Source organism: Melospiza georgiana, chromosome 8 (genome assembly GCF_028018845.1).
Source record: "Melospiza georgiana isolate bMelGeo1 chromosome 8, bMelGeo1.pri, whole genome shotgun sequence".
Taxonomy (NCBI): Eukaryota; Metazoa; Chordata; class Aves; order Passeriformes; family Passerellidae; genus Melospiza; species Melospiza georgiana.
In genome coordinates, this window is record NC_080437.1 from 23,394,792 (window position 1) to 23,422,529 (window position 27,738).

Below are 27,738 nucleotides of genomic sequence, written 5' to 3' on the forward strand. Positions count from 1 at the left end.
CTCAAAAAACCCCATTTTTATTCTATCATTTATGGGCACCAGTGAGTTCTCTCTTCCTCCTTGGCAGAGGCTTCTTGGGCCGGCTCCCCACGAGCTGGTGCTGCAACTGCGAGAGCCGAACGAGTTAAGCTGTGCTCGCCGTTCCAAGTGGGAGCGAAGAGCCATTGCAAAATGTTTTTTCCCCTGTTGGCTCTGCATGTTGTTTTAAAATTAAATTGGTTCTGGTTAGCAAACAAGAACAGGACAGCAAAATTAAATTTTCTGAGGAATGTTGTGAATCCTGTGTGAAAAATAAACCCCAAAATATTTTTTCCCTCCCGCACTCTTTGGCTTGCCTTTGTCCCCTCTTTGCCTGCCGTGCCTCCCTCCCTGCTCCCTCCATGGATTTGTTGGTGGGTGGCAAGGCTGGTGTCCTCATGCTGAGGTGCTGAGGAGACAGGAGTGGGTGTTAATGGGAGCTGGGATATCATGGCTTGGCCATGGAAAATTATTTCTTTTCCCCTTCTGCTTATTGTCTCATATCTTCCTTCCTTGCTCCTTTGTTCTCGCTGGACTCCCAAACCCCTCTCTGCCTGAGGGACATTGATGTTCCCTCTCCGGCACATCAATGCTGTGCAGGTCTGGAGAGCACCTTGATGTGTAGAGGACACAGCATTCATTTCAGAGGCAGAACTGGACCTATGAAGTGTAACTCAGCCCCATGCAGATGACTACTGCTGGCCATCTGCAACACTTCAGTCTCGCTGGAGTTCAGCTCAGACTGCACTGGAGGAGCTACACCCACACAGGGCTCTGAGATGGACAACAAAGATTTCTCCCTGTCTGCTTCCATCTTTCTTATTTATTTATTTGTGTGCAGATGGAAAATCTTTGACACAAATTGGCACTCCTCAGATTCTGTTCCTTTGGAAAGCTTCTGCAGCTCTTAAAAGCTTCTCCTCCATTTGGTCAGCCCTGCAGGCTTTCACTGTGCACTTCATAAGTCATTTCTCTAGTCATTGCCTCGGTATTGTGTCAAGTCTTCTTGGATCTTTATTTATAATTTGGCGTGAGTCTGTTCTGAGGGTTCAGCAGACTCTCACTGTTTTATGTGAGCTAGGACATCTTGCTTTCAGATCTTTGGGTGGCACAGCACGTTACTCTGAGTTGAGCTTCATCACATTCATGGTGCATGTGATGTCCCAGGGCTGTCATTGTATCCTGGCTCCTACTATTGCTTTTATTTGGAAAGTAAGGCTCCTGGTGCCTTCTATCCCTGCTGCCCTGTGCCACTAATTCTTGGAGGCCAACCGTGCTGTCATTGTCCTTCCTGCGCTCTTCTCCAGGTACCTCCTCTTGGCCATTGCTGGAGAAGGGATGCTCAAACAGTCCTTCAGCATGATGTGGAGCAATCATCCAGGCTCACCTGGCTGGCAAAGGCATAGAATGTCAGACAACAGGTCTAAGAGAATATTAAATGTCTCTTGGGAGGCAGCATGAGTCTGTGAAACTTTGCTTCCAGGTAGCACATGGGGATGGGTGCCTTGTCCCTGTGAGCAGTGTTTTCTGGAGAAGGGCTGTGTGTTGGACCTCTTGCCTGGAACAGGGCTGGCCTGGGCAGCCAGGGAGCACTCCTCCCTCACCATCAGACCATTAGAATAAATAAAACAGCTCCACTTATGCTGGATGAAATCAAGTCTTCTGGATCGCGGCCTAAACACGGTCAACAGCTCCTCTGGGCCCTTGAGCTGCCAACAGCTTGCACCTCCTAGTGAGTCTGTCCTTGGGAAGGAGCCATTAGAGGCTAAGGAAACTGCAGATCTCCATCCTTTGAGAAGTGGGAAATCACCACTGATAGGACTTGCAGCACCTCCTGTGTCAGGGAATGGAATACACAGGAAACACAATGGTTAAAACCCAGCACCCATGCAATGTCCCAGGCACTGCCTTTCTGGAGCATGGCCATCAACACCATTTCCAAAACTCCTCCACGGCACTGTGGAGGCTGGGTTGCCCTTCTGCTCTTTGTGGTGCTTAGATTGTATTTGAATGAAGAGCCATCAGAAAGCTAATTAGGTTTTCCAGATTCTCTGATAGTTGTGGGCTCTTGTTGTCTTTGCATTCCCAGGACTTGTCAGCACTGGAGGACCAACAAAATTCACCTGAAAGAAATTACTGTCAACTAGGACCTGACAGCTCAATAAATTTCTCCCTGATGCTGCCACCTCTTCTAACACGAACGCTGCCTTTGTGCCTGTCTTGATAAGATGGCCAGAAGGACTCTAGAAAGATAGAGCCTGTTTCTACACACATGTGCATAAAATATTTCACATTCTTCCCTTAATCACTAGAGATATCTCCTTCTTCATTGCCATCAGTCTTTGTGATCAAAGCTGTTGTGTTGCACAGCAGCACATCACCACCAGATCTGGTCAGTGCTGCTGGGAAGAGACTGAGGCTGCCCAAGTTTGCTGCTTTCATCCTGGGCACCCTCTGTCTCTCTGTTTTCTCTCCAGGAGGTGATCCTGGTGGCTGACTTGTCCTCCTGGGGTCCAGATGCTTGCCCTGTTTGTCCCCCTGGTGCTGACACAGCACAAGATCATGTGGAACACTTGGTCTGTGGTTTGAATTTTTATAATTTTATCCTATCACCTCTCTTTAAATAGGAATTTCTTATGCTAAATTTTCAGACTGAGGGTTTGAAGACATGACCTGAAATCTGAGTGAGAATCTGTTGAGTCATTTCTGAGTGCTGTGAGCATATTTCTCAGTTCAGAACGTGGAGCATTTGTCAGCTGTACAGTAATGCACAACAAGCCACATTTTGCAGGATGAGGCTTCCAACATGCACAGTCTCAGCAGTAAATGGAGCAAGGTCATTGCTAATCTGGAAAGTAAATGCTTTTGAAGCATTTCCTCTCAGGACAAGATTTAGTCTTTTCTTCCAGCTGCTAACACCTTCCTTCCTGCTCAGAGCAAGCACAGCCTTCCACAAACACAGAAAATTTCCTGTTCTCCACTGTTAGAAGCTTTCATCCCTCCTTTGGTGTCTCCCTTTAATCTCCCCCAGAATGCCATGGTGTGTCCATCTGCCTTTCACTGGGCTCACCTTTTCTTGCACTTCCCTCTCCTAATGCTGCCCACATGGTTCCCATTTACCAAAGGTGGGAGCCACTGAGCATATCGCATAAGTAATCTGAGTCATGGGATTTTCAGGTAGAATTATTTAATTAGAGACTGCCAAGAAGTATGGGGGGATTTATTTTAATAAGTTGATTTAATATTTTCCATGAATTTATTTTTCAGCAGAGATTATGCCATATCCAGAAATAAAACCATTTACTTAACCAGTGAGATAGTCAGTTAAACCCTGAGAAATTATGTTTTTTTAGATCAACCTTTATCCCCAAGAATTGTCTCAGAAGGCTGTCTCCTCTGGCTGGGGCAGAATCCCTTTCAGAGGTTTAACCCTGGTTATTTGTTTAGCTGAGTGAGTTGAAAAGTCTGACAAGTATATTGCAAAAACCTCAGATCCCTGTCCCAGAAGGCAAGCCAATGACACCATTAGCTTAAACCAGCACCTTATATACTCGATTTTAATATGACTCAATAGCTCCAGAGTTTGATGTATTTTCAGTTGAAGGATTTGTGTTTCAGCAGTGAGAGGGGAGCAGGAGGGAGGGCAGTGCTGTAGGTCACTCAGCAGTTGGGTACACATATGTATTAAAAGCCATGCAGAAGATCTGCTCATGAAAAGAGCCAACATCTGACATGTAAATCCCTTCCAAGAGTGGACTAACTCACAGCACAGCCTTTTGCTGTGTGTTTAGCTGAGTCCCACATGCCCCAAGTGAGTCGTGCCCTCCTCTGCCTCTTCTGCCTATGTGGCTCCCTCTGGTTTTGACAGCCACCTCTAGGCATGACACCACTAATGGGTGATATTTGGAGCTACTGTCCTGGCAGGCTGTGTAGGCACCCTCCCCATCACTGCAGAGACCAAGGATGTGCCAGCCAGTGCAGAGGAGCTGTGTGGCAGCAGTGCCTGTGGGGTGGCTGCTATGAAATTTAACATCCATCCCATCCAAGTCCATGTACCTGCAGTGCTGATCCACGGGACTGGGCTGGCTTTGGGTTATTTTCCAGCATATAAAGAGGTATGGAGGTCAAAGGGAGTTCACCAAGGCTCTTTGGATGCTTACATCACTATGGATCATGCCTGTTCCTCCCTGCTCACCTTCAAAGAATAAACCTGCTCAGGTGATGCCTCCATTGCAGAAGCTGAGAGAACTGGGAACCAGGGGGTTAAAGCAATAAATATACTTCCAGTGTACCAGGAGTAAAACCACTTCAGTAAAATACAGAATTATTGTAAGAGGGCATGCTGATAGTGGCAAAATTCTGGGTGAAAAATGCAGAAAAGGTATTTATTGAATACATATGAATCTTCTGTATTTGGCAAAACAATTTGACACAGACTTCATAGCAATTTTTAAGCACTTCTGTGGTTTAGGTTTCCTAAGTGGTCTTTCATTTGTTCTGTCCTTCAGGTCTGCTGCTCTTTCACAGTTCAGATTAATGTAACTAACAGTTATGTCACACTTAATTGTCTCGATGAAAACTAAAGAAAAGAGCTGTTTCCATGTCAATATGTTGCTTACTCTTTTGCACCGAGTTACCAGTTGATATTTTCCTCTTTCTTCCTCTAATTTGTACATATTTGCAGGGTATTTTCCTGCTGTTCTTTCTGCTGCTCTCTCCCCTGACCCACAGCACAGCTGTTGCCTCTCCATGTCTCACTGGTTGGGAAATGCTGTCTTAAACTCCCTTCCCTAGAGATCCTCTTGACCTGTGCCCTGAATTTGTTCAAATTTGCTTTTTTTGAAATACATTATCTTTAATCCGTTTTTCTTATTCCTTCCACTGCCTTAAATTGCTGGGCTTTTTGGTTTTGTAACCACTTGCACTCATATTTACTTCCATTTTTGGACTATTAGTCAACTTTCTATATCAATAATGTTCAAGTAATAAACATCCCCTCCCCTGTTACTTTCCCTTCTCCAGAGCAACTTTTCCTCACACAGTCCAACAGCTTGTGTCTGGGACCTGCTCTGCTCCGTCTTTAGCAGATAACATGGTAATTAAAATTACTGGTTCCTACCAACCCCAGTTATTTTAGCTGCTTTAGTCAGACAGTCAAATAGATGTCCTCTGTTTGTTATTAATGAAGTTCTGTGGGACATTTTCTGTGCTCCTTTTATTTTTCTTGGTGCCTGGAGACACGCACAGAGTCTGTTTCTCACCTCTTTTTGAATCCCAAAATATTCTTCATACAAAAAAACCCCAATCAATCCTCCTATTTCCTCCTTCTGTTCCCTAAGCAGGTGACATCCTTCCACATCAGCATTCCCCTCCAACAATCTTTCCATGAAGCATGTGTGAGGCTAATTGCTGTAGTTGTTTAAATGTGTCTTGTTTGTTCTCCTGGCATTAAAGTGCAGACCAGGCTGCTTTGGCTCTGCAGCTGGTGAGGAGAAGAAGGAGTCTGGGCAGACCTGTGCTCTCAGAGAAAATCAATTGGTTCATGAGATCCTAAATGCCCCACATAGCAGTGCTTTGTTGACAGAGCTCAGCAAAGAGCGAAAGAATTGATTGGAAGCTTGGAACGTCTTACATTATTGTGAAGATGCTGAATACTTGCAACAAATACAGCTTAATGTTAGAGGAGGCTTGACCTTAATCTTGAGCTATCCACAAGAAACAAAAATCTAGCAAGATCCAGTCACTAGAAAGCCAAAACAGGTAAGTTTGGACCCAAAGCCTGGTGCCTATTTTGACCACAGATGCTAAATAACTGCAAAATCTCCCATGAGGTAGGCTGATTTCCATAAGTGCAGCAGGTTTTAAGCTCTCAGTGGGTACCTTTATAAAATAGCTGATCTGTCCTGCTAAGGGACTGGGTTTGGCTTGTGCACTCCTCATATGTGTCCCAGGCTGCCTAATGCAGGACATCATGCTAACGATGCTGGTCTTTTCCAGCCATTCATCTCTCTCTCTCTTTGTGCCTCCAAAATCAGGTTCAGACTCCGCCCTGTGTGCTTTGGTACAAAGATTAGCCGGGGAGAGCTCCTGCCAAGCCGGGTCCCTCCAGCTGAGCCGTATCTGAGGGCCCAGAGGAGCAGAGAGAGCCAGGGCCAGTTCCTTCAAATATTTTACAGATTAGGGCCCGGCTCTGGGGTCTGTGGGAATCGGTGGAGCCCTGACCCCGGTGGGTTGCGGTCCCGGTGCCGCACTCGCGATCTGCCCCGGTGATTGCCGCGCTCCTCACCCGCCAGGCTCGCTCGGTCGCCGCTGTGCTCAAATGCAACCACACTCAGAGCACTGCAGACGAGCCCTCTGACATTATCCGAGTGCAGCTGGAGGCATCTATTCTGGCCTTGAAAATGCCTCTTTCTTGGCAGAGCTCTGTGTTTATTATAATGCTGTCTGTAATGTGCAAAAGTACATTTCTGTTTTAACTTCCTTCTTTATGTACTAAAGAGTGTGGTTTTAATTAAGGAATTCAGATTGAAACATTTCCGGTTTTATGTGTTGTTTTTTTGGTTGGAGTTTTGGGTGTTCTTTTTTTTTTTTTTTTTTTTTTTTAGACAGTTTTCAGTTAAAATGTTTCAGAGTTTTGAAAAATACCAGATGCCCAGCTCACAAAGTGTGCGAAGAGCCGCAGTCACTCCCTCTTGCTCCAAGGGAAGTCAGCTGCTCCCTGGCTGAGTGGGAGCAGCCAGGGATGGGCGATGGCGAGAGCGGGGTCAGCGGGCAGGGGAGGATGCTCCGGCACCGGGACAGGGGATTCTAGCATCACACCATGCCTGCAGCCCCTTGCACCATAGGAAACACTGGCTCAGACCCACAAAACACAGCACCTGATTCTTGTGGGTTCTGGGCTTGCTTCCCAATAGCAAGAGGAGCTGGCCAGATCCCTGTATAGCAGCAGAGCGTTCCTGCTGCAGCACTCGGCACTGAGGGACATGCCCCTGCCATCCCCGGCCACCAGCTGCAGTCCCCGCCCATAGAAAAGGCAGTCAAACTTGTAAAGTAAACTGATTGTTTTCCTGCACATCAGCTGCCTAAAAGGGATAATATAAACAAGACAGATTTTAACTGTCCTGGTAGTAGAAGAGCTCAAAACCATCTTATAAAAGCATCCCAAATTTTTGAAAGCAGCAGGCATGTTATGTTAAAACCAGGTTTCTTGAGCCAGTCCCATGATTTTTGTGAGTTTGACTCATGATTTTTGAATGTTGGGGTTTGGCAACACTCAAGTCCTCAGTTTGAATTTGTTCCCGATGTGGTAGTTCAGGCTCCTCGCATGACTGATCAATGTCACTCTGCTCTGGAGCAGCCAGATCTGGGGGGTGGGAGGCAAAGGGCTTGGTACAGGGCTCTGCTCCTTCTGTGGCTCCAGGGATGCTGTGGGGTGGGTCTGCTTGCGTGAGGCTCTTCTGAATCAAGCTGTGTGTCTGCCATGTGACAGCAGCTTAGGCAGCAAAAAATGGAGTATGGGAGCTGCTGAAGGAGATTGGTGAGCTAGATGCACAGCCTACCTGGGCTAAGCATTTTACTGAGATTAAATGAACGTGTTAAAAGCATGCTTTGTACCTGTGCATCTTTCATCCCTGTTTAGCCATGCAGCATCTGCACAGGGTGTTGCTCAGCCTGTGCTGCCCAGCTTGGTTTTTGCAGGGAAGTGCTGAGAGCATCTACCCTCTTGCTGCAGTTAGTGCTTCAGGTGCTGCTAGAAAAAGTATTTATAAAGAAAACCTCTGCTTTGCAACTGTGGCAGATTGAAAGAAAAGCGTGGATGCATTTTGCCTGAGCAGCAAATGATGCATGGGGTTGTGTGGGTTCCCCTCATGGCTGTTGTCATCTGCCCTACAGCTGGCAGGAGGTGAGTGTGGGGACAGGGATGGTGCAGTATTGCCTTCTCACTCTGCCTTGTGTTACAACTTCCAGCTGAACCAGAGAGCCATAGCCAGAGAGTTATGGCATTATCTTCTGTGTACCTCTGTGGTGTGGGCTGCACAGGGTTTCCCGTGTCTGAGAGGTCAGACTCTGTCACAGGGGGTCACAGGAGGTCCCCCTCCATGGGCTAGGGAGCAGCCCTGTGCAAGGACAAAGTCACCTCTCCTGGCAGCACAGAAAGGGCTTATGTTTGCACCTGAAGCCACCTTGAAACTCAATAAATCACCATTCTCCCATCCATGGGTAGTGCTCTGAAGCTGCCCAGGTACCCCTGCCTCAGCACTCCCCATCCCAATGGGATTCACAGCCCTGTCCTCCCTGTGAGTGGCCAGGGAGGGCGTTTGGTCCTCCCATCAGCTGTCCCTGTCCATCTCTAGCTGCCTGCCATTTGGGAGCTTGCTGGGAGCTTGAGGAGCTGACCACTTCTTACCTATTTGGGAATGCTTTTAAATTGTTCCAGACACTGCAGTTTGTTGATAAATCACGGTGATTGCAGAGAAGTGTTTTAACTAAACCATGTAAAAGAAGGAATGAGCTGCAGCGCAGCACTGCCAGCTGTCATTGGCTTTAGAAACACACATCATAGATTTTGTTGCTTTTCAGACAGCTGCGCTTATAGCTGTTCTTATAGCCATATAAAACAGTCATTCTGTCAGCAAAGGTCTGGCAGTGGGGCTGGGTTATGTCTGCAGCCGTGTTCCTGAGCCACGTGCACAGGTAAAGCCTGGAGGGAGGCACCTCTGTGGCAATGGGGTAACCTGTCCCCAGAGTCACAGCCTTGCACGGGGTAAAGAGCAGAACACTGGGCTGTGCCCACCACCTGTGCAGGAGATGGTGCTGACAGGGCTTGTCTCCAGCACCCCTGGTCATTAGGAATGTGTAGTTCTCACACTGAAATGGGTTTTGGAGGGTTTTACCCCAAGCCTGCTGTTGCTGCTCAGGAGCCTGGCTAACTGCAGGTTCACAATCCAAAGTTGTTCTAGCAGCATTCACAGATCAGAGCCTGTCTGCTGTGCTCCATCCTATTTGGACTTTGGAGCTAAAGCTGAGAGTCACAAAGACTGGAATTAGATTTTTAAAATTTCCTCAAGAGCAGGAAGATAGTGCTATCAAATTTGAAGCTTTTCACAGGATCAATATATAGCTTTTGATAAAAACTCATCCTCTGCTCCTTTTCCTATGTGAAAGACCAGCTTTAAATGCCTGGACAAAATAATATTTGAATACTTTCTGCTCATTTTATTTGCATTCCTTTATCCAAAATGGAATGACTCAAGCAAGCTGCTGACCTGAGTCACTGCTGCACACCCTGTTTCCCAGCAGCCCCTTGTGCAAGCAGTGTCAGGGAGTTGGAATTGCCACGCAGGCTGTCACCGTCTCTTGACAGGACAAGCTGCCCCCCACAGGGGCCCCAAAGACTCCCAATGCAGGCACTGCTGAGCACTGAGGATGATGAGGAGCTGTATCCAGGTTTTTCCTGGAGCAATTTCCACAGCTCAAATCCAATGATCTGGGGTGGCCAAGAAGATGTGGAAGAGCAGGTGATGCTCACAATCTTATTTTCCCTTCCTCTGTTCTTCTGCTCCACTCAAGCATGTAGCACTCTCCCTGCTCACCTCCATTTCCCTCTGAAACTTCAGAAGATGCTGGATTCATCCCGATCCAAAAGGGAAAATACCTTAAGTTATACAGCAGGAGAAAACAGCTTTCTTAGCTGTAACATGATCCTGTTTTTTTCCCAGACACCAGACTGGAACAGAGGGTTTGGAAATTGCCCCTCTGGCCATTATCTGAGCTTTACAGCACTTGGAGATTGAACCCAGATCCCACATCTCTTCTGAAGCTCCATGTCAATTTACACTTGTTCCTAGAAACCATTACTGTCCTGTGAGCTCTTTACCACGCGAGGATTGAAAACAGAGCTATTCTGCTCATTTGAGCTCTCTTTTTTTGCACGAAGGCAGAGCTCAGGGCTCATTCCTTTTTCTCACCATCTGAGAATTAAGCCCAATCCTGACTGTTATCCAACCTCGGTACCATTTACACACTGAACCCAATGCCTATGGCTTTTATCTGAGCCCTTAGAGCATTTGGAAACAGGCCATGCCCCTTGTCTGGTATCAAAAGAATTATATTAATTTGGGATTCATTCCACAAAATGAGGCTGTCAGCCAGACTCCTTAGCAATTGGATATTGAACCCAGACCTCGTGGTTGTCTTCCAAGTTATATGCCAGCTGGGAACACAGCCCACAATCCATGGCTGCTGGCCAAGCTCCTTATTGGCGAGAGATTGACACCAAGCCCCCAGACTGCTATTTCTGTGCGGCAGAGTTAAGGACTAAACCTTGCTCACGTGGTCGGCATAATCACCTCTGCGCTGGCAGTGAAATGAAAAATCTAGTTAAAGACTTGAATGAATATTGAGGGTCAATGTTCAGCTGCTTAAAGACCAGGGATGATGACAATTCCCTTGGAAAAAGGCCCCCTTGATACTCCAGAGGGAATAGCCCCAGATCCCCCATCTGTCCTCCAGCTGGATATAAAATCCAGGTTCTCATTAACACAGTGCACAGCCTTTCTTTGCTGGCTGGCAGTATTAAAGGCAGTTCCTCCAACTTTCAGGTATTCTTCAGATGGGATTAAACTAGATCCCTTTTCTATAGCACCATTAGGCTCTGCCAAAGCACTTCTTGTCACTCAGAACAGACCTCCAACGTTGCACCTTGCCTTGGAGCAACAGGAGAGCCTGGCAGGTCAAGGAGAGCAAGGGACAGCTCTGAAAACCTCAGTCCTCTTTGGAGGGCATTAGGAGTCTAACCAGGTTGAGAAATCATTTCAGGTGAAATGTGTATCTGAGGCAAGCAAATTTTTCCCTCCAGCCAGCAATTTTGCCCAGGAATTCTTCAGCATCTTTATACAGTGTGGTTTTACTGCATGGCAAAATGCTTCAGAAAACCGAATTAAAACCAAACAACTTCCCAGCTGGGATGGTCATCATTAGAATGCAGTTTCCAGCAACTGTGTGGGTTTCTGGGTAGCCTTGAAATCTCTAAAATTCTCATTAAGCAACAACTTTGAAGGAATGCCTTAGCATGCAGCTACAGCAGGAAAATCTTCCCATGATCCAGTGCAATGTTACAGTGCACATGGACAGTGTGGGGTGTTGCTTTGCCCCTGAACTTGCAGCGATGGTGAAGGCTGATCTTTGGAGCTCTAACTGTGCAGACTGTGGATGGGGGGGTTCTGGTCACCTTGTCTGACACCCTTTTGTGACTGGGGATGAAATCCTTTGGAAGATTTCAAGCTAGTGTTGCAGACCTGTCCCATGGGTCTGGAGTTACTCTAATTGTCTGTTGCATATCTTCTGATTCATATTTATTTGCTAAGAAAACATCAAGTCCTTGCTACACACAAGTGATTTTACGAGGATTTTTGTTGCAAGAGAGACAGAGCAAATGGGATTCAGATGACCATGGTGCAAATTTGTTAGTAAATAAATTTTCCATGTACCCACTTGTTTTTCTGTAAGTGGGAATATCTTTATTTTTCCATTCATTGCTCTGACCAGCCGTCTTACTCATCTCTAGTCTGAACAGCCTGTACTGCCCTTTCTGCCCCCTCCCTGTAAAGTCCTCCTTGGCTTCTCTTTGCCAGGTCCTTCCCAGTGCCATCACTCTGCTGTCTCCTCCGGGGTGCTCAGGGACAGGGAATGCTGCTGGCTTCAGTACTGGCACAGAAGCTGTGTGCAGGGATGCTCCAGGCTTGCCCAGAATTTATGGAGAAGGCAGAGTTGAGCAATATCTGTGACTAGTTGAAATCATTATTTCTAGAGCTACTTTTCTTTGCTCTATCCCCAGAAGGGTTCACAGAATCACAGAATCACAGAATCACAGAATTTTCAAGACTGGAAGAGACCTATAAGATCATCTAGTCCAGCCGATGTTCTAACTGTTCAACTAGATCATGGCAGCAAGTGCCACATCCAGTCTTTTTTTAAATTCTTCAAGGGATGATGCCTCCACCACCTCACTAGGTAAATGATTCCAGTTTCTGACCACTCTTTCTGTGAAGTATTTTCTTCTTACTTCTAACTTACATCTACCTTGACGCAACTTGAGACTGTGTCCTCTTGTTCTATCCGTTGTCGCCCGGAGAAAGAGGCCGACCCCCAGCTCACTACAGCCACCCTTCAGGAAGTTGTAGAGAGTGATGAGGTCGCCCCTTAGTCTCCTTTTCTCCAGGCTGAACAACCCCAGCTCCCTCAGTCGCTCTTCATATGGCTTGTGTTCCAAGCCCTTTATTAGTTTCGTTGCTCTCCTCTGGACACGCTCAAGTAACTCGACGTCCCTCCTGAAGTGAGGGGCCCAGAACTGGATGCAATACTCTAAGTGAGGCCTCACCAGTGCCGAGTACAGGGGAAGAATGACCTCTCTGCTCCTGCTGGCCACTCCATTTCTGATACTGGCCAGGATGGCATTGGCCCTCTTGGCTACCTGGGCACACTGCTGGCTCATATTCAATCGACTGTCAACCAGCACCCCCAGGTCCCTTTCCACCTGGGCACTATCCAGCCACTCCATCCCCAGCTTGTATCGGTACAGGGGATTATTATGGCCGAAGTGCAATACTCGGCACTTGGACTTATTGAAGCTCATCCCGTTTGATTCTGTCCATATGTCCAGCCTTTCCAAGTCCCTCTGAAGAATCCTACACCCCTCTAATTGATCTACACTCATTCCCAATTTGGTATCGTCGGCGAAACTACTAATAAAAGACTCTAAGCCCTCATCCATATCATCAATAAAAATATTGAACAAAACTGGTCCCAACACAGACCCCTGAGGGACACCACTGGTGACTGGTTGCCAGCTAGATGTGACACCATTCACCAACACTCTCTGGGCCCGGCCATCCAGCCAGTTCTGAACCCAGCAAAGGGTATTCCTATCCAGACCACGGCCAGCTAGCTTGTGTAGGAGTATGCTATGGGATACAGTGTCGAAGGCCTTGCTGAAATCCAGAAAAACAACATCTACAGCCTTCCCTGCATCCACTAGCCGGGTTACCTGGTCATAAAAAGTGATCAGGTTAGTTAGACATGATTTACCCCTCCTAAATCCGTGCTGGCTGGGTCTGATACCCTGGCCATCCTGCAAATTTTGCATGATGGCACGTAATATGAACTGTTCCATTATTTTGCCAGGTATAGATGTTAGACTGACTGGTCTATAATTGCCAGGATCATCCTTTGCACCCTTTTTGTGAATGGGTATCACATTGGCCAGCTTCCAGTCATCCGGAACCTCACCAGTAATCCATGACTGTTGGTAAATGATAGAGAGTGGCTTTGCAATCTCATTTGCCAACTCTCTCATCACCCTGGGGTGGATCCCGTCTGGTCCCATAGATTTGTGAATGTCCAAACATTTCAATAGTTCCATAACTGCCTCTTCTTGGATAATGTGGGGACCATTCTGTTCCCTAAAACCATCTACCAGTCCAGACGGACGGGAGTCTTGAGGGCAAGTCATCTTCTTTTTAAAAACCGAGGTAAAATAGGCATTGAACACTTCTGCCTTCTCCTCGTCTGTAAATACTAAATTCCCACCTGTGTCCATTAAGGAACAAAGGCTGGTCCTACCTTTTTTCCTACTATTAATATATTTATAAAAACATTTTTTGTTGTCCTTAACAGCGGTCGCTATCCTGAGTTCAAACTGGGCTTTGGCCTCCCTAATTTTTTTCCTGCATACTCTAGCAGCCCTCTTGAATACATCCTTGGAGACCTGACCCTTTTTCCAACTCTGATACGTCCTCTTTTTATTCCTAAGCTCTTCCAAGATCTCCTTACCCAGCCAGGCTGGACGTTTGGCCCGTTGACTGATCTTTCGGGATACAGGAATGGTTTGTTCCTGCGCCTTCAAGATCTCTGCCTTGAAGTAAGCCCACCCTTCCTGAACTCCTTTATTTTTAAGGGCGGCTTCCCAAGGGACACTCTGAATTAATCTCTTAAACAGGCCAAAGTCCGCCCTCCGGAAGTCCAATGTACGAGTTTTACTCGTGCTCCTCCTAACATCGCCAAGTATTGAAAACTCTATTATTTCATGATCGCTCTGCCCTAAACGACCTCCAACCATCACGTCCCCCACCAGCCCATCCCTGTTTGTAAATAACAAATCTAATGTAGTCCCTTCCCTGGTGGGTTCATCTACCAGCTGTAACAAAAAGTTATCTTCCATAGTTTCTAAGAATTTTCTTGATTGCCTCTTGATTGCTGTGTTAAATTCCCAGCAGATATCTGGTAGATTAAAGTCACCAACAAGAACAAGGGTTGATGCTCTTGAAACGTTGCACAACTGCTTATAGAATAAATCGTCGACTTCTTCTTCTTGATCAGGTCGACGATAACAGACTCCCAATGTGATGTCGGCGTAGTTAGCCTTCCCCTTAATTCTTATCCATAAACATTCGACACCTTCTTCCTTTGTTTCAATTTCAATGGCATCGAAGGTTTGCTTAATATAAAGAGCTACGCCACCTCCTCTTCTTCCTTTTCTATCTCTCCTGAAGAGTCTGTATCCAGCCAATGTAGTACTCCAGTTATATGAGTCATCCCACCACGTTTCCGTGATGGCAACTACATCATAGCTTTGCAGTTGTACCATGGCCTCCAGCTCTTCTTGTTTGTTGCCCAAACTTCGTGCATTTGTATACATGCACTTCATCTGGGCAACTGAGTTCACCCCTATCTTACGTTTACAATTCTTGGGCCTGCTTCCAATTAGCTCAGCTGGTTCATCTGTTGTGCACTGGATTGGTCTCTCAGCTAAGCTGTGGGTTTGGGAATTGTGCTGTGAGCTGCCCACCCCATGCTCAGCTCTCGTCTCACCCTTCTCCGTGCTTGCATACTCTGTACATGCAAGAGATTGATGTGGTGAATGGTGGAGATAGAGGGGGAACAGGCTCTTCTTTCCCATCCTTCTGGTTGCCTTCCCAGAGTTATAAAAGCCCCTGGCACACTGTGGGTGCCATGTCTTGCCACCCCTCAGCCCACTGACTGATCCGAGCTTCCGTCTCAGCACATGAATTTCCACTCTTCATGCTAAACTCTGCCAAAGCAAAATTCCTGAAGCAGAATAAAAAATGTGGAAGGCTTTCAAACCCAGAGATTCTTGAACTGTCCCTCTTACCAAACAGTGGTCAATACTGTGCTCCTCATAAAGGCTCTAGTATAATGTTTAATTCAGTAACTACAACTGGAAAGTCTTTCCAATTATTTTAAACTGCCAGAGATATTTTAATGTGCCTCAGATTTTGTGTTGGCATGCTACAGAGTTAAGTGCCATCCATCTTTCAGAGAACATTAAAATTTAGCCTTGTATAAAAAGAAGAATAATGGGAAAGAATCCCAAAGGACGTACTTGTCCCTTGAACCCCACCATCATTTGTGGTTTCACAGACACCTTCTGCATTTTCAAATTGTTTGTCTCTCTCTGTGCAGGGTTTGAGATCAATACAAGCATTTAAAAGCTTCAATTTCTGTGCAGAGCTTCATCTGAGGGCAGGACTGGGAGCAGATCTTCACTGGTGGCCACCCAGCCACGCATTGTCAGGCTGTATTCACTCCCTAGATGAGTTGAAGCCTCTGCAACCAATGATGTAAAAGTTTGAGAAATCACAAATATCTTCTGATTTCATTTTTGTGCCAGGCCTAAGTGGCCTCTGTCTCTGACTATTGGCTGCTGTTTGTCCCAAACCCACCAAGGCACCCACCCCAGTGAGACCCTCCCCCCAGCACTGCTTGCTGCTGGGTGTGAGGGGATGGAACTTGGGGCTCTGCTGCCTCGAGCAGCCTCACTCCAACTACATGAGCGTTATGAAGGGAAGAAGATGACTCTCAGCATCCTTGCACGTTTCTTTTTCCTTTTTTTTTTTTTGTTATTCCTTCTTGCTGAGCTGAAGTAGCACATGAGTGCTGAGCATGTGCATCTCTGCACTGGGCAGAGGGGGAGAAGGAGCAAGGAGAACATCTTATAAATCTAGTTCTGCTCTATTAAGATTCATTCTGCTACGACAATGGCTTTTTCTATTGAAGTGCTTTGTGAAAGCCTTGCCTAATGATCTGTTAGCTGGGGAAAGGTTAAATTCCTGTATGATTTTCTTTGTTTGATGAAGAAAAAACAGTGCAATTATCCAGAATTCAAAGTGAGTTTTAGCCAGCTGTTAATAATACTGTGATTCCTCATGTTCTCATTACTCAAAAGTAATGTTGCCGTCCCTAGTCATGGCAGTAAAATATTTATAGCATTTTCTTATGGCCTTATTTGTACATATGGAGGACTGGACATCACTCAAAGTCTTCTAAATAGGCTTCTTTTTGTGCTTTAGCCATCCATAGAATAATTTGGTTTGAAAAAGACCTCTAAGATCATTCAGTCCAGCCATTATCCTAATGCTGCCAACTCCATCACTAAGCTATGTCCCTAAGTGCCATACCTACACATCTTTTAATATCTCCAGGGGTAGCGATTCAACCACTTCCCTGGACAGGCTGTTCCCATGCTTGATAATGCTTTCAGTGAAGAAATTTTTTCTTGTATCCAATCCAAATGTCCCCTGGCACAACTTGAGGCTCTTTCCTCTTGTCCTATCCCTTGCTGCTTGGGAGAAGAAGCCAACTCCCACCTGCTACAAGCTCCTCTCAGGTAGTTCGTGGAGTGATAAGGTCTCCCCTGTGCCTCCTTTCCTCCAGGCTGGATACCCCCACCTTCTTCATAAGCTCCTTACGAGAGTTGTGCTCCAGACCTTTCACCATCTTCTTTGTCTCACTCTGGACATGCTCCAGCATCTCAACATCTTTCTTACAGTGAGGGGCCCAAAAGTGAGCACAGCACTCAAGGTGCAGCATCACCAGTGCTGAGTGCAGGGGGACAGTCACTGCCCTGGTCCTGCTGGCCACACTTACTGCTGATACAAGCCAGGATGCCCCTGGCCTCCTTGGCCACTTAAGCACACTGCTGTCATTCACTGCCTGACAGTATTGTCATCTAACTGCAGCTGTCTGCAATGAAAGTGTCCAGTTTTTAAGGCAATCATCTCAGAGGTGAGAGACATCCCTTTAACCACTAATGGTTAGCAAGCTTGTGCAAACTGATCATCAAAACTCTGCCAGGGTCACTGCACTGGTGCTTCCAAGTTTGCACTATCCCAAGACAGTTGCCAAGAATGAAGGAGGAAAGTGGATTCAGTACCTGCTAGTCTTGATATCAAGAGTGGCCATTTTAACAATCTGGTGTGATGCAGAGATGGGTTTTTTAGTACTTTTCTGCTCTTTGTAGCTTCAGTGCAGATTGTAGGTCCATCTGTCCTGGGAGAGCACTGGAAACGTGCAGGACCGAACCCCAGACATCTGTGTGTTTCTCCTAGCTCACTCCCCTGATTGCTGAGGTTTCCAGCTTGGAAAGTCGTGGCAGAACACGAAATACACGTGGCATCTCTGCGTCCAGGCACGCGGAAACAAACTAAGTGTCATGGGGAAAATATAATTTCACAGTGGCAGGCCCTGTGTTGGGATAAACAGGCGTCTTGTTTCCTCTCATGGATGCATGGAAAATCAATTCCCAGTCTTCTGCAGTGTCTCCTAAACGTGAATCAAATTTGCTTTTGTAGTACAGTTGTTTTCTGCCAGTGAAAAGGTTTCATTTCCAGCAGGGGAACTGCAGGTAACACCTTTTTTGCTATCCTGTTTTGTCATTTGGGTGTCTATCTTCTCCTCCTTATAGGAATCTCATTTCAAATGCAGCTTTTTGCCTGGGGGTCTGAAGTAAATCAGTAATAAGTAACTGTATCTGTCTCTAATTCACTAAACATCCAGAAAAACAGCTAATGTGCCTGAACCACTGGGATGAATACATTAGATTAATCTAATTCAGCTACTTTTCACTCAGATAACCAGTAGCATTTTGAAAAAGGTTGTGGAAGGGAGTGAGAATTTCTCTTCCACATTTTTGCATTCTTCTTCTTCTTTCCATAACTTTCCTGTGTTGAATTAAATGTTAGCTATTCAGTTAGCTTATTTCCTGGGCCCTCCTTAAAACTTAACTTTAAAAGATAAGTTTATTCTTCTCAGAGTTGTGTCTGCATTCACTGAGACTTTCAGTGACCAGGAAAGGCAACAGAATAAACACAGACCTACAGAGAACAAACAGCTTATTCCACATGGAGCAAGCAGCTCCCTCTTATTACTCTTCCACTTGCACATCAGGTGGGCAGCATGGCTACAGGAAATCTTGGGGCATCACTGCTGGGCTTAGAGCAATTCCCTGAGTGTGTGCTGGCCTTCCCCGTAGCCCCTTCATCTCCCTTGGCAAAGGTGGTGGATGCTATCACCATGGTGCATGGCAAGACTGATGTATCCTCTGCTCCTTTATGCCCCACTTTTTTTGGAAATGTGCAAATCGACCCAGAGCAGGCTGCCTACAAGTGTAGCAGGCTGCTACCCTTCACTGCAACAACAAATTACTGGAAGCTGACCTAGGTGTGAGTATTTCTCACTGCAGTCCAGCCTAGATAAGGGCTCCCTCAGTTTCTGGAGAGAATTCCACGTGCAATCCTTTGTGAACAAAGCCTCAGACCCATCAAATTGTAAGGCCTAAATGGCTGCTTTGCTGCCCGCCAGTCCTGCTCTCCTATCAGTAGATTGCTTCAGTGTGATTTGTTCTTGGCACACTCCTGTGGTTGTTGATCATCTCCTTATATTTTTTAAGTGCTGACAAGCAACTTGGTTATTTGTCCAAGTGTTTTTCTGGGACCTGAAGCCAGCCTGCCTACTCCGTAATTCCCAAGCGCCTCCTTCCCCCCTTCTGAAAGGGGAGCTATGGTCTGCCCTCCCTGGCCCCCTGGAACCTCCCTATCCCTGGTGGCTCTTCACAGTTAAGTGGTTGCATCTCCAAGGCTGCTTCAGGAAGCTTGCTGAGTGTCCTGGGATGCAGTTCAACAGGCAGGGATGATTGAAAACACCACAGTTATCTAATTGCTCTCTAACCAAATCTCGCTGTCACGTGAGTTTGTGTCCTGCAAACACTGGCATTAGCTTCATCAGCAATTTGATTGCTGTTGAGTTTTTAGAGAAGTTTTCGTAAAGAAAAAGGGCATTAAGTGTTTTTTCTCTCTGCCCTGTGATAATGTTGCACCTCCCTAAATAGTGGGTCAGTTCTTTCTGGCAGCAGGGTTTGGCCAGGCTGTCACTAGGCAGGGAGCCTAGGCAGCAAAGACCAGGAGACCAGGCTGCTGTGGGGTGCAGGAGAGATGGCAGCTTTAGGGTGGTGACTTCCTCGTCCTCTCCCCAGACATTGCAGGGATCTGCTCTGAAAGAGATGCAAGGCAGAGTAAGCACAGGAAAGGACAAACTTTCCTTGCCAAGAGCAGATGAAAAGCGATGCTATAAAGCCACTTGTCTCTGGTAACATGGCCCCAGCTCTGACACAGAGGTGGAGGGCATCCAAGTTTCCTGCTGGAAGGAGATGAACCCACAACTGGAATCCTATCTGGGTTTCAAAGGTCAGGTGCCTTTCTGTGGTTACAGATGTCGTGAGGATGGCATTTGACCCTGGCTCATCCTACATAGAAGGCAAGGTATGACGGACAGCAGGATCATTTGAACCTCCCTGGAAATAGCTTTCCTTTGAATTACAAACTGTTTTTTGTTTCTTCCCAGCCAGGTCTCTAGACAAACTCTATAACTTTGCTGACTGCTCTGGCCTTCACCTGATCTTTGCACTGAATGCTTTGCGCCGAAATCCCAACAACTCCTGGAACAGCTCCAATGCCCTCAGCCTGCTGAAGTACAGTGCCAGCAAGAAGTACAACATCTCCTGGGAGCTGGGCAATGGTGAGTGTGGGAACAAGAGAGCCAGGGGAATGGAGCTTTCTGTAGCAGAAAGATGCTCAGTTTTGGAAGAAGATACTTGTAGCTCCCAGGATGCTTTACCAGTGTATTTTCAGAGGGATTTAAAGGCTCCTGCTGTAAGGCAGCACCACCTCTAAGACTTTGTGTGAGTGAGTCTCTTAACTGGACTTTCTCTCAGCTGGTATTAAGTGCATGAAGTGTTTCTGTCCTGGCTGCTGGGCCCAGCTGGTCCTGGGGGGCCAGGTCATCCACTGCAGGGACTTGTAGGGTGGCTACAGTGCCAGGGGAAGTGGGCAACCCTATGGGGACGGGAGCATGAAACCAAGGTACAGCTCATTCACCCAGCACACAGCAAAAGGAGCACAGGAGAGCAGGCAGTGGCTGCCTCAAAGGCTCCTTCTGTTGCTCTGCAGAGCTGCCTGCATCCTCTGTGGAGCTCAAGCTGTGTGACAGGGTGAGCTGTGTGTCTCTCTGGAAGCGCAGAGGAGGAAGCAGAGCTGACAAGTTTTGCTTGTCCGTTTGTGTTTTCTCAGAGCCCAATAACTATCGGACCCTGATGGGCCGCTCAGTGAATGGCAGCCAGCTGGGCAGGGACTACACCCAGCTGAGAAGCCTGCTGCAGCTCATCCGCACCTACTCCAGAGCACACCTCTATGGGCCCAACATTGGAAGGCCCAGGAAGAACGTCGTTGCTTTCCTGGAAGGGTAAGTGCTGTTGGGTTGATCAAAAGGGGCTGAGAAACCCCTCCTGAGATCAATGTCCTTGGCAGCAGGCAGGCTTGCTCCTTGGCTTCCCAATGTCCAACAGCCTCCAGGACAGTGAGGCTCTATGTGGCTGAGCCACCACAGTACCGGAGGCTTTGGAGCACAGTCACGTGTACAGCTAAAGTTCCTCAGAGATGCCTGGTGGGATCTTGGGATGGACTGATTTACACTCTCCCAAGCATTTCCAGCATTTCCCAGTTATAGGCAGAAAGAGGTGCCCACCTTGTTGGGATGCTAAGATAGTGCAGTGGTGTGGATGCTGGCTGCTGCAAGCCCAAGAGCTGCAGGTTGAGGATGTGGGTCCTGGCAGCACTTACCAATGTGCACATTATTATTTCTGAGTCCTCCTGGACAAATTGCTTTGCTCTTCCCATTTGGTGATTTCTTCTCCCTGCACTTTCTCCATCTGTGCAGAGGAAGAACCTGTTGCAACTTTCTTCACTGGCCAAGCTCTCTACTCCCTCCTGGGGGATTGGCATGTCTCTAGTTTGGGAAAGTCAGAAGTGGAGAAGGAATGGTGGCAGAGAGGGACTCAGACACTTGGAGGTGACATTGGACAGCTACAGGAATCAGGGAGGTGTGGGAGCCTGCTGGCAGCAGGAGTTGGGTCTGTGTGGCTCGAAGACCATGCAGCAGAAGGGAAATTCCCAGCAGGACTGTAAACAGAAACTCCAGTGCAGAAGGCTGGGCAGGGGGAGGTGTGGAAGGGACTCTGCTGGGAGCAAAGCTGGGTCTAGCATTCATTAACATCTGCAGGAATGATCTGGCAGAAACAATAAACAGCACACTGATGCAGTCCCCAGCGAGGCGGGGAGGGAGCCAGGGCCAGATTCTCAGCTCTGCTGCAGCAGCACAAAGAGACCATAAGGCTGGTTGAACCAGCGGCCACACCACATCCCTCCCGCTGACGAGAGAGGGGGAACAGCCCTGTGCCCACACCTTGGCCGTGCCAGGCCAGAGCAGCGCCCACGGAGCCCCGCGCCCGGTACCGCGCCCGAGCGGCGCACAGAGAGCTACAAAATGCTGTAGTAGCCTTGATCAGCAGGAAATCTATTAGCGCCAGGAGGAGCAGGCTGAGTAAGGAAAACAATGGGGATGAGAGCCAAGAAGCTATTAGAGAAAGGGAAGTCCTACTGCTGTGTTTGCCCTTCGTGCGCTGCAGCCGGGTCCCAGGGAAGAGGGGTCGGAAGAGCCAAGCCTCACGGCCAGGGTGGTCCAGCAGCTGAATGTGGCTGGGCTGTGCTTTGACTGACAGCCCTGGGAGCAGGGCTGTAGTGGAGATACATTATCTCCACAGTCTGGTGAAGATAATGGCAGACACCCCATCTCAAATGAAAGGGAAGATATGTAAGACCTGCAGCCCTGGTGATGGGATAGTGGGGCTCTTCATAAAACCTCCCAGCTGGTGTGGAAAGGTTCTGATGAGCATGCCTGCTCTCCAAGCTATATGCTCTTTTCTCTGCTACCTTCCCTGCCTTCCAGGATGACTCTGTTCCATAGGTGCTCAAAGAGTTTTGCCTCTCCCATGGAGAAACCTTGTGTCCTGCACTCCAAATCCTGGTGTCTGCAGCTCACAGCAAGCGGCACACGCCTGCATGGTGTTACAGCCTGAAGAGTCCTCTGGAAGAAGAACTGTTGGTCTTTCCATATAAAGACCCCATTGTTACCAGGCAAGGTGTAAAGAGGAAGGACAAGTCTGATTACACAAAGACAAAGGGCTAAACACCCATTTGCAGTATTGGGACATGGAGTTGCAAAAGGATAAACTTACAAACCCCAGTGCCTCAGCTCTTTGACAGCGTGAGCTGTATTCCCAGTAGCTCCCCAAGGTCTCTTCAATATGCGGGTTAGTGCTACTGAGAGCTCTGTCTCCTGCAGCAGCATCCAGAACTGGTTTGCAGGATGTGGCTTAGCATGTGCCTGGTGCTGTCACAGCCAGGACGTGCCTCTCAGGGTCCTGAACGAGCCACACACAGTCAGCAAGCAGGAGAGAGGAGAGGGAATTTAGGAAGGTTCCCTCAAAGGCAAATCTGCCACCTGCCTTGCTATACCACCATGAGTGATCTGTGTGGTGCTCACAGTAGGTTGAAGGCTCCTGAGTGAAGTGTGTGCAGCTCATAGTCCTGATGATGTGAAACTTGTAGTTTTTTTCTTCTTTTAAAAAAATTGTGATGAACAGCAGAAGTCAACCATGTAGGAGGAGATATGTCAAGTGAAAGATGATGCATCAAGAGTTAACTAAGGCTAGAGGGGTGAGATGACACCCCTGATGTGAAGATGGGATGGGTGAATTTGTCTCCCAGGCAAGCATTGCTGTGTTACACAAAGTGAGGAAGTGAGTTTTGGTAGGGGAAGTAATGGAACTGAGCTGAAATGGGACAGGAGACCTCAGACAAGCCCAGGGAGTGTTGTCCAGCAGTAGAAGCTGGCATTAGATGTTCTCCAGGGAAAGCCTCTGGAGATACCTGAGGTCCCAAAACACCCAGAGAAAGGTGTCACTGTGAAGTGTTAACTAGAATAACATTTTCCTGTTCCATGCTCTGTGTTCCAAAGATTTTAGTCTTTTTTTTTAGCTGTTATCTGAAGCAATCAAACTAAACTTATTTTTGTGCTTAAATTTTGTCCTGAAATAATGGCAGTGTGAACATGAGGTGGGCATTTGCTGAACACCTCCAGGGCTCTTCTGACTAAATCCTTTTGCCTGTCCTTTAGAACAGGCTGGGACTGAACCCCTCCTGAGGTGCCACCTTTTTCTGGGGTCTGCTACAATAATTGACAATTTGAGCACCCAAAAATTTGCAGCATATAGGAGGGTGTGCATGCTGCCCACTGCAGAGGCTGTCCTTAGGCAGGTGACACCAAGCTGTGCTGGGTGACAGCTATGCACTTCCCAGTGGTGGAGGTGGGGGGAGAAGAGCTTGAAACACAGAAGCTTGGGCTTTGCACACCCTTCAGTGCTGAGGTATTGTCCCTGAGCAGGGAGCAATGGCTCAGAGCAGCCACAGCCATCCGTGTCACCCTGGGCAGGCAGGTCCTGGAGCCTGGAGCTGATGCTGTAAGGACAGGCTCTGCAGTGGCTGGGCCTACTATGCAGGAGGCTAGAAATGGTGTCTGGTGGATGCACAGGTGCAAGAGAGAATTTCTCCAGACACAACCAACAGTTGAGTTTGATGAGGTGTTAATTAGACCATTCATGCAGCCTGAGCTGTTGCAGAGCACGGCATGTTAGCTACCTACTGTGTCTGCGGGTACAGGAATCCCAGAACTGCTCAGAATTGGCTTGGGGAAAAAAATTATGGGATTCTAAGGAATTAACATAGATTTTAACAGCAGATCAGGAATCAGACACAAAGGTTAATGCATGGCTGGATAGCCCATTTGGCGCTGGAAGAGAAGAAACACGAGGAAAAGCGATCAGGGAGGAGAAATGTTAAAACATGTTAAAGCTCAGAACATGGTACAAAACTTAGGCTGGCATGTCTGGGTGGATTTGACTCTGAGCTGTCACGACCCATTGCTCCTCAGCGGGTGTAGTCCAGTTTTTGCCACTGGTAACTCACAAGTTTCAGTGTGTTACCTCCACCACGGCAGGAGCTGCAGCAATGCCAGCAGGGTAAGGGCTGGCAGGCACTTTTGCCCATGCTAGACTGGCTGTTGATGGTCTGTGGCCAGTTTAGGTCCTGAGACTGCTGAGTCACCAGAGAAGTGAAAATCTTTCTTGTCTGGAGCTGCACTCTTTCCCTATTCCTCATCTCACAGATCTCAAATTCACCAGATCTTGTGACTCCTTGGCTTTTCTCTGCCCTCTTTCCAGCCTCCTTAGCCCCTTTTCCTGCTGCAGTCACCATTGTGCATCTACCCTCTGGTCACAGGGACACAGCACCTCCAGCCAGGTGACAGAAGTAGGTGACAAGGCTCCCAGTTTTCAGTCCTCCCCTTGTAAGGCACAAAAATTCCTCATCCTTCATCCTTTTACTGCCTCCTGCTCCTGGTTTGTAATGCCTGTGGAGACTTAACCACCCATCTGGTTCCCTGTGTCTCCTTTTGGTAATGTCATTCCACAGTGGTCTGACAGGAGCCCACAAAGCTGAGGAAGCACTTTTGTCAGTGGTGGTTAAGCTGTGGATATGCCAGGACTGGGAGGGGGCATGTCTCAGTTATTTGTGGGCAGCCAAGTAGGGGTCAGGTTAATACTTGACTCAGTTTTCAGCCCTGCTCCTTTCACCCACAAATCAACCCCAAGCCAAGGTTTCTAATGCTTATCTGGTAAAGAGAATTGTTAGCTTAAAGTTCATGAAATGGCAAAATGGGGTTCCACCAAAGCAAAATCAAAGTGCAAAAAATGGGAGAGACTTGGTAGTGTTTTCATGATAACTGCCCTTGCCTTATGTCCCTGCCATCATGAGGATGAAGAGGGCTGTGCCTGTGTGTGCAGGACAGCACTCCTCAGTCAGTTCAGGCATTGGTATTTATCCCAGCAGCAGCCAAAGACAGTGTATGGACAGAGCTTGTTTGTTTAAATTCAAGTAAGAATGAGAAATAAGGAACTGGAGTAGGTGGTATCTGGCAAAGGGAAGGACTCTGGATGAATTTTAGGAATGAATGTAGGCATTTTTCCCATCCTCCTGCTGAGAAGGACTTCTGCCATATTTGACACAAGGGACTTGTAAACACTGGATTTTTTAGAAGTTGCTTTGGCTGTTTGACTTTCTTTTTAAAAAAAAGTATATCCTTGCTGTACTGTGTTACAAAAGCTACCACAAGGCTGGTGGCACAGACTGTACCAGGACACTCAATGGATCCAGAGCAAGATTTTTGTGCAAAAATTAAAGCCACAAGACAAGGAACTTTAAATTAATGGTATAAAGGGAGGGGGAGGTCACTGCAGTGTGAACTCAAGCTCTGGTAGCACTGAACTTATGAGTGACTCAATTCATAAATACGTTGAAATGAGGTGTGAAGGATGTGATGACTCATTTTGCAGTTGGTTGTATAGCAGGGTCAAGAAGCTGAGATATAAGCAAAAGATTTAGCTACTGCTCTTGTAGGAGGAAAGAGTTAATATAGTTGTTGCTTCTGAAACTTAATTTGATTTCTGGAATGCCAGAATCACTGTCACTTGTATAGGAAGAATAAAATGGATAAGAAGACACAGATGAGATTACAGCACTGTGCAAGTACACATTGTACCTTCATTCTGATTACTATCTACAATCTTTGTCATTTCATCTCAGAAAAGATGTAATAGAACCAGGAGGTTACAGAGAGAAGCTGAGGATGTGCACAGTGTGTTATTTCTTCACATGAGAAGAGATTAAACCAGCCATGCCTCCAGCTCAGAAGGGAGACAGCTCAGAGGGAGTGTTACTGAGGCCCAGGAGCCGGTGGATGGGGTGGTTTGTTCAAGGTGCAGAAATTAGCTTGGAAGGAAGCTTTGTAAAGAAGGAGGAAGGTTATTCACATGGTTCACAGTGGCATTGTGTAAGTAATGGTCACAGGGTGCTGTGGAGGCTAGAGGGAGGTGAGTGCCTGTCTCCCAACTCCTTGAGCTCCCCCCAAGGACAAAGAGCCCTCTTTGCTGGGAGGCTTGTGCAGCCCTACCGCAGATCAGGCTGGCTGAGGGAAGGTGATGCTGAGCAGACATCAGAGAATACAACATATCAGCAGATTTATACCTAGTTCACACTAGCCTCTGCTCCTCAGAATGAAATTCGTGAATATCCACTGCAGGATAAAGACTTTGCAGGACGTAGCATTAGTGGGGTCTAGTACCTCTTCCTCCTGCTGCAGGTATTCAGCTGTTCTGCTGGAACCTCAAGAGGTCAGTAAGTGAAGCCTGGGCCTAGTGACCCTCACAGCCAGCTGAGACATAAGATGAAGGTGTTTTTACCCATCACTGTTGGCTCAAAGGGCAGAGATCTGCCACCCTGCTCTAGGGACCCACCAGGACACCACCACAACCACAGGCAGGCCAGTCTTGCTCCTGCATTTGGGGCTTGTGCGGGGTAAGGGACTCTGTTTTGTAGTTCTTCACGGAGTAGCAGATGAAATAACCCATGTTTGTAAAGTCCAACACTCAGGGGTCATTCAGATGCTAAACCACTTTAGCAATAACAACTTTTCTCCTTGTGCAGCTGCATTCTTTGTTATAACATTGGTTTTTTTTTCTTCTTCTTCTTTTAATAATTTAAAGGATGAAAATCTGCAATTACCTGCATGGGAAAGAGATGTCCAAATGTGGATGTCTCTTTAATGCATCAGGAATAAGCCTAGGAAGCTCCAGAGGCTGGCAGCTGAACCCAGACACATTCACATGAGAAATAACGTACTTGGAGGCTAATTAACCATGGGAGCAATTTACTTGAGGTTGCAGTAGGTGCTCCATGACTGACAAGTATTGAATCAAAGCAGGAGATGTGTTGCAGTAATCTGCCAACACTACAGTGAAAGTTGTGGTCCTGGGAGATGTGGTTATGGGAGATGCTCTGGAAGAGGTCAGGTTTGACCCATGGTGTGCCAGTACAGAGTTTGGGTATCAGTACCATCTTGAGGTGTTGCAGCCCTCCTGTTCCTTGCCTCCACGGTTCACACATGGCCTGTGAGATGAGCCCCACCTTGTTACTACCATTTGTGGGACAGAGCTGTGAACTATTTGAACCATTGAGCAATGCTGAATTATATTTTTCTCAGTTCTAGCTCAACGCAGGGCCTCACAGGTAGCAATGGTGGCATGGGATGCTGGCACAGAGCCAGCTGCAAGGGTAAGAAAATGGATATATCACAGAGCAATGGGGTGGGTTGAATTGAAAAGGAACTTAGAGATCATACAGGTCCAACCCCCCTGCTCTGTCCCATAACCACATCTCCAAGACCACAACTTTCACTTTAGTGTTGGCAGATACCTGAAACACATCTCCTGACCTGATTTAATGGGCAGGGACATCTTTCAGTAGACCAAGTTACCCAGGACCCCACCCAACCTGGCCTTGAACACTTCCAGGGTTGGGGCATACACAGCTTCTTTGGTCAGCCTGCTCCTGTGCCTTATCACCCTCACAGTGAAGAATT

At 47.3% G+C, this 27,738-nt stretch overlaps 1 protein-coding gene across 1 annotated transcript in view; it reads left to right on the forward strand.

Moving 5' to 3' along the window:
• The window catches only part of HPSE2 (heparanase 2 (inactive)), a 106,916-nt gene that overhangs the window by 53,931 nt on the left and 25,247 nt on the right, over window positions 1-27,738 (forward strand). The window contains exons 4-5 of the mRNA XM_058029217.1: window positions 19,714-19,887; window positions 20,439-20,610. Coding sequence (XP_057885200.1) covers window positions 19,714-19,887; window positions 20,439-20,610 — 346 coding nt within the window. The remainder of the gene's footprint in view (window positions 1-19,713; window positions 19,888-20,438; window positions 20,611-27,738) is intronic.